General features: G+C 36.5%; 1 protein-coding gene across 1 annotated transcript; it reads right to left on the bottom strand.

Annotated features, from left to right (window-relative positions):
- Positions 1-4,400: 4,400 nt before the first annotated feature.
- LOC129236312 (piggyBac transposable element-derived protein 4-like) lies at positions 4,401-5,237 on the bottom strand. The gene has a single exon (XM_054870628.1). The coding sequence runs from the start codon at positions 5,235-5,237 to the stop codon at positions 4,401-4,403; it is 837 nt and encodes a 278-aa protein (XP_054726603.1).
- Between the last annotated feature and the right edge of the window lie 6,850 nt (positions 5,238-12,087).

The following is a 12,087-nucleotide window of genomic DNA, read 5'->3' as shown; positions in this document are numbered from 1 at the left end:
AGAAGCAAATGCATCCACAACGAGTCACTGTTTGGTGCGGTTTTTGGTTTGGCGGCATCATCGGGTCCTTTTTTTTCGAAAATGAGCGAGGAGCCGCGGTTACAGTAAATGACGAGCGTTACCGTGACATGCTCAACGAGTTGTTTCCAAAAATTGAAGAGGATGACATGGACGACATTTGGTTTGAACAGGACGGTTCAACTTGTCATACTGCCAAAGTTACACTCGAACTTTTGGCTACCGTTTTTGAAAACCGAATAATCAGCCGAAATTCCGATATCAATTGGCCGCCTCGGAGCTGTGATTTAAGCCCGTTGGACTATTTTTTGTGGGGAGCCGTTAAGAGCACATGCTATGCGAACCACCCAGAGACGATTGATGCCTTAAAACATGAAATCAAAGTTGCCATTCATGAAATTGGAGCCCAAACAATCGAAAATGTGCTTAAAACTTGGGTTGATCGAATGGCCTACTGTAAAGCCAGTCGTGGCAGTCATTTGAACGATATTATTTTTCGTTCATAAATGACAATGTTCAATATTCAAAATAAAAATAAAAAGTTTGAAAAAATATTGATTAGCTTTTTTTTAGCCGATTCAAAAAGCTAATTTTACATGGACCACCCTATATTAAGTACTATGACACGTTTACTATGCTCCGCAGGATTTTTATTTTTGCAGATATTGGATAGAGGTGACGTACTTTTGACTAGCGCACCTTGGGAATAAAACAATTTGCAATATGGAGAGATCAAATTTCTTTAATTCATACGATTAAAGCAGCTTGGTCTACGATTTCTTTGAACTATTTGAAATCACTTTATGACTCTGCAAAAGTAAATAATGATGGTCGTACTTATTAATAAATAAAACAAATAACTGCTTACAACCAAAACGTCGTCTTCGCTTAACATTTTTCTCTGCGCTCTTAATCAAGTGAATCAAAAATTAATATATCATCAATTGAAATTTGACAAAAAACAAAATAAAAATATGTGACATTAATTACGGGAGAGGTAGGGAGTGTATTTAAGAAGTGGGATATCACATGAGCGATCGAATGGAGCAGCACATCTTTATACAAGGTGGTGCAAAATTAAGCATCCAATTTTGTTTTTTAATAACTTTTTTACTAAAACGCCATTTGCAAAAATTATAAACTTTGCGTTAGGGTATTTACCTTGCGCCATCTTGTGACTATAAACACTCAAACTCCCACGGTGAAAAGAATTTAAGAAAATTTGTTCCATTGTGATTTGGATTTAATTTTTTTTTTTGTTAGAATATATAAAGTAAAATTTTATTCCATTTAAATTTTATTCCTCAACTTATTGCTTGTTCGCAAAACTGTTAGTGCGAGTATGCAAAATTTCATAAATCATAATCATTAAAATCGTAATATATATTTTCTGATTTCAGCATCTCTGTTTTATGCCCATCATATATGCCCATCATGAAGTCAAGATTTCACAATTTAATTTTTACTATCGAAACTGGCATAGCAAATTTGGAAATGAATTTCTATTTCTTTAGTCTCCATCAGATAGAAGAAAAAATCGGAACATGCGATTATTGAAATATTTGTGCGCCACATTCACCTTATGGATAACAAAAATAATCTGTAACGCGTACTGCATATTGCAATATTTTTTTTTTTTTTTTTTGCAAGGATGTGTCGTCAGCAAGGTTGGTCTCCTCTTTACATTGGAATTAAGGGCAGATATTGCCTTTGTGATGGTCAGCGTTTATTACTTTTGCATCCGTCTATCCATTTTGTCTTAACACACGAGGAAGATATTGAATTTTATGCATATGACTTCGTAAGATCATAACCAAATACTACAGAAATTAAGAAGAATTTGGTTATCAAAGGGTTAAGTTGAAATTAGCAAGGTGCTAATAAAATGAAAGCGTCATGACAAAAAATTATTAAGCACTTCAAGCCAATTGGAAAAAATGTTCGCGCTAAGCCAGCTAGCGTTGTATGCGCCCCACTATAATCATTATATGCACCTATTATAAAAGCGATTGCACAAAAAGCGGTTATTTTAATTTTTTCTAAATTTGTAAGGCAAATTGCTACAATCAACAAGTTCTCGCCTGTAATTACAAATGTGCCTTTATTGGTTATATGATAATTAAAACTGACGAATGCCTGACAAGCAAAGAAAAATATAATTCATAAAGCGTCAAATAGTAATGAAATCGCCATAGCCCTTGCCGAGGTGTAGCAGATGATATCAAAATTCAAATAAGAGATAATTTGCCGATATTTTAGAATGCCATCAATGTGTAAGTGCTTATTATCAGCTATAGAGAAAATACGAGTTAAACAAACATTTCGTAAATGCGCAATTCAAAGTTAATACACAAATTGAACTTTGCTTAATGCAATGCAATGGAAATTGTCTTGTAAATAAAATTTGGCTTGCGCGCCTGCGCAATTGATTTTACCGACAGCGTTCACAGATGCCAAACTTTGTTTACGGGTATTATCGTGCATATGTATGCGTGTATGTGTGTATGTACAAGTCAACTCAGACAAACCGTAGGTCATCAACATCACAGCAAAACACTTGACCGCATTCGTCAAACACACAACGGGCAGTCGGGTATTTGTCTGCTGGATGTGCATGAGTTACGAGCACTCAATACCACAAATTGATTACCTCGAAATTTTAATTGCTGTTAAAATTTTCTGCTTTTCAAACTAATTACACTCAGTTAGCCAAATTCATTGTGAGCCAAAAAAAAGCTGTCAAAAATGTCACATGCCACCATCTTTATGCTCAACACAAACCAATAACCAATTTTTCATCCTTTCCTTGTTTACAGTATCAACTATAAAAAAAGGTTTATACCTTTGTTGTACGCCGTAACAACGTCTGATTATTCTCAATGAGAAATGTCCAAATACGCAATATTTTATTTGGTTTCTTTGTTTTAGTGTTATGGCGTACGATCTTTCAAGGTCCAAACAATAAATGCATGTGACAATGGAACAAAACGTTTGTCGAGTTTTGTCATTGCCGCTATAAAACTGTTCGCGCATTTTGTTAGGCATTTGAAACACAGGAAGCGAAATGTTGCGCATTCAATACGCCAAGTTGGCACGTGCGCGTTTTGCTTAGATTGTTGCGTGACCTTAGAAAGTGGTTGTTTCATGTTAGGTACGCTTACACACACATACTTACTTCTAACTACCCTGCCCCTGCAAAACAAAGTGCTATTAGTGCTAAAAGAAGTATTCCGGGACTAGTCTCCATGGAGTAAGATTAATTTGATAATTTTGAATAACTTCTTCGAAATTTAACACGTTGGCTGCCAATGTACCACTGGTGATCATTTCAAAAACCTACCCCCAGGTGCCAATGTATCACCGGTGATCATTTCAAAAAACTACCCCCAGGTGCCAATGTATCACCAGTGATACACGCCTAGGCCCCTAGATTTTAGGGGCTGGGACCCTAACGGAAGGAGTTTTGAGAAAAATGAAAGTTTATTTTAAAAGAAAAAATATTTTATTTCATAGTAAAATACAAAGTTTTGAAATAATACGAAATTAAAAATGAGAAAATTCAATTCAATTCTGGAAACAGAAAAAACTATATTTTTTGTTTTTAATTTTAATGTAGTTGTTGATTTAAGGCATAGGTATGGTGACCCTCGACATTGGGTGCAGTATGTTGCCACTAGTTTGGCCTTCTTCCTGGCGACTGACGACGAGTTTGTCGTCTTTAATTCTGAATAGCACATGCCGCAACGATGTCTCTTGCGCCTACCATCCTTTGTTGCTTCTGTCGACGTTATTAAAAAGTGTTTTCCCTGCGGAGGTGAGCGCGCTATTGAAGCGCTATCTTTTCCACTCATGAAAAGGATAATGCTTTGACGAAAGTCAGATATTTGCATGTTGGGGCTATTTTCGTTGTGTAAGATATACGCATTAATAACCGCCGTATTCAATAGCACGTCAAAAGCTACTTTGTGGAACCAACGAATAGTTTTCCTTAAGGGACTGAAGCAGCTTGCCATTTGATCCGCCAAATCGATTCCTGAAAAAAATAAAAAAAGGAATAAAATTAATAAGTATTTAAGTAGATATGTATTTGAATTTTGAAATTTTAAAAGAGTTTAATTAACAAACCTTGTTTACATTTATTGTATTCCAATATAACGTTAGGTTTCAAAATATCTTGTCGATTTCTTCTGGACTTGCTTCCAGAGGGTACAAGTGTTCCATTGCTTACCGTGGACAAAAAACGAACCTCTCTCTTGTCCCTCCAGTAGCCAATTACCATTCCAGCTTTTTCAAATGTGATGCATTCTCCTTTTTTTAGTTTCTTCGTTAATTTAGGTATGCCTCTCCGGTTTTTTCTTAGAGTTCCTTGTAGATGCGTTTTTCTATTTAAGAGGACCTGTAGTGTCTGCTAATTTGAACACCTTAATACCATATTTATGGGCCTTACCAGGAAGGTATTGTCGAAAACCCAGACGACCACGGAAAGGTATCATACTTTCATCGATAACTAGTTTTTGGCTAGCTGGTCTATTTTGTTTAAAGGCCAGAATCAATTCCTGCACGATCTTGTCAATTTTATAAGTTTTTGACACTGTTTCAGAGGACTGGGCATTATCTGCGAAGTGAATGAATTTGAGCAAGATCTGGAACCGGTTACGAGCCATAACTTGTGGGACGAATGCGTTTTTGAACAATGTGCTTGGTTTCCAATAGTCGGTTATTGCAGGGTATTTTACCATTCCCATATACATGACTATGGCCAGAAACTCCATGATCTCCTGGCGATCAGTATCTTTCCACATATTCATCCTACTGCTGCTGCGAGTACCGATGCCAGCTACTTGAGAGTTTGCATTCCTATTTGTCTCTTCAACAATAATATCCAATATCTCATCGGTCAAAAACTTTCTGTAATATTGAAATGGCGTACCGGCATCATATTGCAAAACCTGGGGTGGATTGGTAAATTCTTCGAAATTCTTCAAAGTCTCTCCGGTAGCAGGCGAGGTCCATACTGTCGTAGTTTCCGTCTGTTCTTCATCTGCAGTATTATTAACATTTGTAGCACTAATATCGAGGTCTTCATCAATACTGTCATCACTCCTTGTATCACTGTCTGAATCTGGGATGTATTCATCTTCATCTGGACTGAAATCATCACCACTAACACTGGAATTTTCCATTGAATTCAACGCGTCACGTATTTCCTCGGAATCCATAACTTCACAACTTCACTATTTTTGACTGTAATTTGCAACCAACTGCTCGCTATGAACTCAAGTTTGATACTGATTTATTTTGATTTACTTGTTCGAAATGTGATCACCGGTGATCACATTTCAAAAAAAAATAAGAATAGTTTTAAAAAACGGCAAGTGGTCACCAGTGAACACAGCACAAAAACATGCTCATACGCGTCAGGAGCGTGACTTTTATTCCTGGTAAAAATATCTCGTTAAAATTCAAACGGGAACATGACTTTTTTTGCTTGGCACCTGGGGGTAGATTTTTTTTGTGATCACCGGTGATACTTGGCACCTGGGGGAGGTTTTTTTTTGTGATCACCGGTGATACGTGGCAGCCAACGTGTTAAAGGGAAAAAGGCTGAGCTAAGAACATACGAGTCTCGTTTGAAAAGTACGTGCAAAAGTCAGAGAAATGGCACTACTGGCGCGTATGGAAGTTATGTTTAGTTAGTAGCACCTCTTGGAAGAACACACACCAAGTTTCAGCCAGATTGGTTTATTTCTTTGTGTTGGGCATTCGTTTGAATCGAGAAGGTCGAGTGATTTTCCTTTTCCATTACGACAACGCACCAGCTCACGCCTCAGCAGTTGTGGTCGCAAAATTAATGGAAATAGGTTGCCAATTAGTTTTACATCGCCCCTATTCTACAAACTTGGCTCCCTCGGATCTCTCGAACTACTATTTATTACCCTGTTTGAAGAAATGTCTAGCGGGAAAAATTTTATTCAAACGAGGAGGTGATTGCAGAAACGAATGCCTAGTTTTCAGACTTAGACACATCCTATTATTCGTAAAGGATCAAGAAACTAGAACAGCATGGTACGAAACGTATAAGCCTTGAAGGAGAATATGTCGAGAAATAAAAAAAGTGTGTCCCAAGCAATTAAGTAGTTCTTATTTTTGCGTGGACTTTGCAAACGAGAGTAGTAAATAGCTACTCCACTCACACATAAGGGCAATGGTATAATGTACGCACTACACCTCAAGATTCTGAAAGCCATTATCGTGCAAGTGATTTTTAAATCAAATAAAGCGTAATCAATTTAAAAGTATCGTATTTTAAATCGAAATAAAACAACGGAAATTCAAATTGATTAAGCAATCTTTATTATTTTTGGGTAGGACCATTCACGATATTAATTTTTTAAAGATAAACCCTTTCAAATGTTGGCCGCAACTGCGCCGAAATTCGGCCATCCGTAAACATCCAATTTTGAATGACTCGCTGGAGGACTTCGGTCGGTGTCTCATGAATAACTTTAGTAATGTGGGCTTCCAATACCTCAATTGAAGCTGATTTATCTACAAACCATTTATACTTTACATACCCCTAAAAATACCGTCCTTTTCCGAAAATATGACACTGTCTGACTTTTTTTTGTTTTATTCCAAAATACGAGCTAGGACTTATTTTCGGGGGAGGGCAAATATAAAAGTATATTCATATTTATTTTTATTTAATATTTGTTTTACACAGAATACAGAAATTTAAATTTATTCAATTACAACATCAAATCTGAATTATATTCTGATTTTCTTCCAAATCCATTTCCTATTGAATCATTGGTCCGAATCTCTCATGTCTTGCGATATAGCTATCGCTAAATGAATACTTCTTGTCTAAGTAGCCTGTTCGTAGTGCGTTGGAAACATCACTATCAGTTATTTTGTCACATGCATTTTTTACCCAATTCACAACTTCTTGTAAGCCTGGTTTTACAAAATTACTTCGATGATTTCTCACCATTCTGTTTTCATTATATTCATTGATTTCCCGCCGCAAATGATCCTTGAATAGCTTTTTTATTGCAATGTAAAGTGTCTGGAGGTAACCAGCCCTCAATCTTCCTCTCAGCAAGAAAGTTGTTCATGTCTTTAGCGGTGAGTACTGGTTGAATCCCAAGTAAGTAAACCTCTATTCTGGCCACTCAACAGTGGTGGCAGCATAAAATCAACCCGCTTTCTTATAATTGCTTGAGTGCTCCATGCTTTTTCACTTTCAATGACATAAATTTCTGAAACTCGTTGAATCTGGTCTTTTTTACTTTTAGTGATTAAAAAATGGCGATACTTTCTTCTCATTTAGACGAATCGCCGAAAATGCCAGTAACACGTGCACTATCGTAACCGGTAGAAGAAACGTAAATTGGCGAAGAAGACTTGTGGTGAACTGTCGTTTAAGCTCCTTGGCCGTCTCATCCATAGCAATCAGATTGGAGAGTTGGTATTTCGAAAAATCGATGCCATCAACAAAAAGCTTAAACGCAAGTGCACGCTTAACCATTTCATTGTCTTCCAGCTTAAACAATGTTGTTATTCTCCTTAGAGACAGTTCATATCGTTTAAAGAAATTCGCCAACCAGTATGATGATGCTTTAAATTTTTCCTGATGCTTTAAATTCGTACCCTGGGCACAAACAAAGCCATTGCTCTCCTGCTTGTAATACACTCCCTCAGAAAATAACGGCTGCCGATTTGATCCAACACTGCGTTTTTTCTCATTTCCTTGGTCCACCAGATGACACAGGTAATCATAGTCTGCACGCCATTTACGAACCATACGCAGATCCAGCATCTTCTCTTTACAGATTGCTGTAAGATTTAAACCGCCGATTCCCTTTTTGTACTCGACGGAATAGTTCTTTCGTTTTGTGTTCATTTTAACTGAGGTTAAAAATTATTCACTTTATTTTTAAATAAAATTACGTATGAGGAAATAATCAGACTTACAAGACTGAAAGGAATGAACGTTGTACACCTGCACTGTCGCTCAGTGTGACTGCTGCCTTATGTTGTATGATATTTTTAAGATAAGAGGTAAACAATTAATTTTTCGGAATATTTTCTTTCAAACATTTCTCTGAAATACGAGTATTAGGAAAAGTAAATATATTATTACTTATACTTAATAAATCAAGACCATTTTTAACGAATCATTTTTATTACATTATTTCAACTAGGCATAATTTTCGGCCGCCGTAGCCGAATGTGTTGGAATTCGTAGAGAGAACGTAGGTTCGAATCTCGGTGAAACAACAAATTTAAGAAAAAGTTTTTTCTAATAGCGGTCGCCCCTTGGCAGGCAATGGCCAACCTCCGAGTTCATTTGTCCCATGAAAAAGCTCTTCATAAAAAATATTTGCCGCTCGGAGTCGGCTTGAAACTGTAGGTCCCTCCATTTGTGGAACAACATCAAGACGCATACTACAAATAGGAGGAGGAGCTCGGCCAAACACCCAAAGAGGGTGTACGCGCCAATTATATATATATATATATATTAGGCCGGGTCGATTTGTGGGGAGGCAAAAAAATCGCCCATTGCTCTGTGAAAATCATATTCTAGGGATCAAAATAAGAAACTTTGCCGAAGGAACCATACCTCTAAAACGAATTCTGATGTCCCCCAATTTGGGTCGGACTTTTTAGTTTCTTTTCTCATGTAAAGGCCAAAAATGGTGATATTTTGAAATTATGGTATGGGGAACCCCCCAGGGGAGTTCCAGGAGGTGTGCCACTGACATGGGTGTATCGGCCATCCAAAGTTAGTGGGGGTCGGTCATACATTAGGACTCGATTGGAGCACTCTAAATGGGTCAAAGTGGGATTTTTCGTTCGACCCAAATTGGGGACATCAGAATTCGTTTTAGAGGTATGGTTCCTTCGGCAAAGTTTCTTATTTTGATCCCTAGAATACGATTTTCACAGAGTAATGAGCGATTTTTAAATCGACCCGCCCTAATATATATATATATATATATAATTTCGGATGATGTCTTATTTTGGAAAAATTTCCGAAAATCACGATGGGGCTTATTTTCAGAGGATGTCTTATTTTCAGAAAAAGACGGTAAAAGTGCAAAGGTGTGATATCACCCGATCTTGGTGGCCAATCCAATGGTCCGAGACGAGAGATAAATTGCTCACCGAAACGACGATGCAGTGAAAAAATTGCTTCATAATGCATCAAACAATTGTTTTCAATCGATGGGCATTAAGCAAGAAATGGGCCTCATCGCTGTACACCATAAGTTGGCCGGAGCGCGTGAAGACCACTTTCCACAGAGCGTCGATTCTCGTTATACAATTCTACGATTTGTAAACGGTTTTGAACCGCAAGTCTTTTCAAGATGAAATGCCAGTTTGTCAGTAGTCACCCAAACATTAGTATTCCATATTTCATTTTTATTGGCACTATGCCCCATTTTTCCATATAGTGATTCAATATTTCAATTAGTCTTTGTTTTGGCTGTTCATAAATATATACGCTTCGATTTCATGTTTTTCCCTGCGATTTTTTCATGCTTTAAATTATATTGAGAATAATTTTGTCGGACCATTTATGAGCCTTTTGCTATGAGTATTTATGTAAATTTATTCCAGCTTTGTTCAGAAGTATAAAGGATATCGTTACTAGCAAAATACTGCATTGTTCGCTGGTATTTGCTGGTACCCAACTGGTACTCGTTCATAGTATAGCATTTGCTTCATTCTGTTGCATTTGACCTGCAAAAAGAACACCTGAAGTTGATTATGTTTTGCCTTTACTGTTACTCTATTGTGCTTCGTTTTGTGTGTGGTTCCAGCAGTTGGACGATTCGTTGTATTCAAGTTTTTTTTATATTTTTTTTTTGTATTGGCACTTAATTTGTTGGTTTATATATGCCAACGTTTCAAGCAAAATGTAAATAAAAAGGCAAAACAACAGAAAAAAAGAAGTCATTTGGCCATTGAAACCACCAAATCAAAACAAACAAATAAATAAATAAGAGAGACTGCTCTGTAACACGATACAAAAGAAAATTGTATTACAAAAACAATTTGTTGTCTTGCATTTGGACAAAACCTGTGTAGTTAAGTATCTTTTAAACTAAATTTCTAAGATATATATTAAAAGCGATATTGGTATACAAAATACTAAACTTTCTTCCGCGTTGCATTACAGAGTAGACCCGCATCTTTTATGTTCCAGTTTAAAATAACTTTAAGTTTGCGCTGATTTTTCCAAATTTTGTTTGCTGCCGGTATTTTTATTTTCTTTCATATAAGGAATGCGCAAAATTTTTACATGGAAGACACCTTGAGCAAAAACAAAATTCAAAAAATCAATGCTATTTTTGAGGCACTTGAAACTTGCACTTAATTATATAAAAATTACATAAAGTGCTCTAACTCTGCATACTCGACTTTTTTTAATTAAGTTAAAATGTTTGAAATTTTAATGGAAACTTATTCCATTTTTTTTTATATGCACAAAGTTTGAAACTAGGATTTATATGTTTTTTGTATCAGAATAAACTAAAGGGTGATTTTTTAGCTTTATCTTTTTAAACAGTTGGTTTAAACAGCTGACGCACGTTTCGTGTTTTGTTTCACTGTCAAACATCTTTAGTTTGGTCTATAATTTAACCATGAATCGTTTTACAAACGAACAACGCTTGCAAATCATTGAATTTTATTATAAAAATGCGTGTTCTGTTAAGAAAGTTTAAGATCCACTTTTTTTATCGAAAAATTGTGTTCTGTAACAAAGCTCATTTTTTGATCAATGGGTACGTAAATAAGTAGAATTGTCGATTTTGGAGTGAAGATCAGCCAGAAGAATTACAAGAGGTACCAATGTATCCAGAAAAGTTCACAGTTTGATGCGGTTTATGGGCTGGAGGTATCATTGGACCGTACTTCTTCAAAGATGCTGCGAATCGTAACGTAGCTGTGAATGGTGAGCGCTACCGTGAAATGATATCCAACTTTTTTTTGCCCAAAATGCAATAGCTTGACTTGCATGACATGTGGTTTCAGTAAGACGGTGCAACATGCCACACAACACGCGTAACAATGGACTTGTTGATAGGTGAGTTCGGTGAACATTTTATTTCACGTTCGGGGCCTGTCAATTGGCCACCCAGATCGTGCGATATAACGCCTTTAGTTTATTTTTGGTGGGGCTATGCTAAAGCTCATGTCTATTCAGACAAGCCTGCTTCAATTAACGCATTGGAAGACAAAATTAAAGCATTTATATGTGAGATACCGGCCGAAACATTGGAAAGAGTATGCCAAAATTGGACTAAGCGGATGGACCATTTGAAGTGCAGTCGCGGTCAACATTTGCATGAAATAATCTTCAAACATTAAATTAAATGGACTGTCGATTTAAATAAAAATTCCATGCATTTTTCTGAATTACGTGTGTTTTTTTGAAAAACTTTCCTATAGCTCTTAAAAAATCACCCTTTATGTTTTCATACAAAAGTGATTAAAATTAAATGTAAATAAATAAGTTGTCTAAACTTTTAAATAAGGATTTTAAAAGCAATTATATACACGTATACAAAATTTAGTGGCATATTTGAATAACTTAGAAAATTTTAGGAGCTTTTTTATTAACCTAGTACAGCTTCTTCTTCTTGATAGGCGCGATAACCGCTTGAGCTATTTTGGCCGAGTTTAACAAAGCGCACCAGTCGTTTCTTTCTAGTGCTAACCGGCGGCAGTTGGAAACACGAATTGAAGTAAAGTCCTTATTTCCTGATATTTCCTCTGCTACCACCAGCTGGAGCCGTGCCGAATACTTCCAGTGCCGGAGCATTTGTATCCATCTCTGCAAAGATGTATCCCTGTCAGCAAAGACGCTGGAACTTTATTCGCTGCACTGAAGCTCCCGCAGCTCATTGTTCCATTGCCTATGATATTCTACTTTGCCAACATGCAAAGATCGAAAAATCTTCCCCATAATCTTTTGCTCAAACTCTCCAAAGGACACCTCATCAGATATTGTCATCGTCCATGCGTACCTACTTATTGAATATCGGAAAATAATTA

Source organism: Anastrepha obliqua, chromosome 1 (assembly GCF_027943255.1).
Source record: "Anastrepha obliqua isolate idAnaObli1 chromosome 1, idAnaObli1_1.0, whole genome shotgun sequence".
In the NCBI taxonomy this organism is placed as follows: domain Eukaryota; kingdom Metazoa; phylum Arthropoda; class Insecta; order Diptera; family Tephritidae; genus Anastrepha; species Anastrepha obliqua.
Note: the sequence above shows the minus strand (reverse complement) of the source record. Positions and strands in the feature narration are given on the sequence as shown.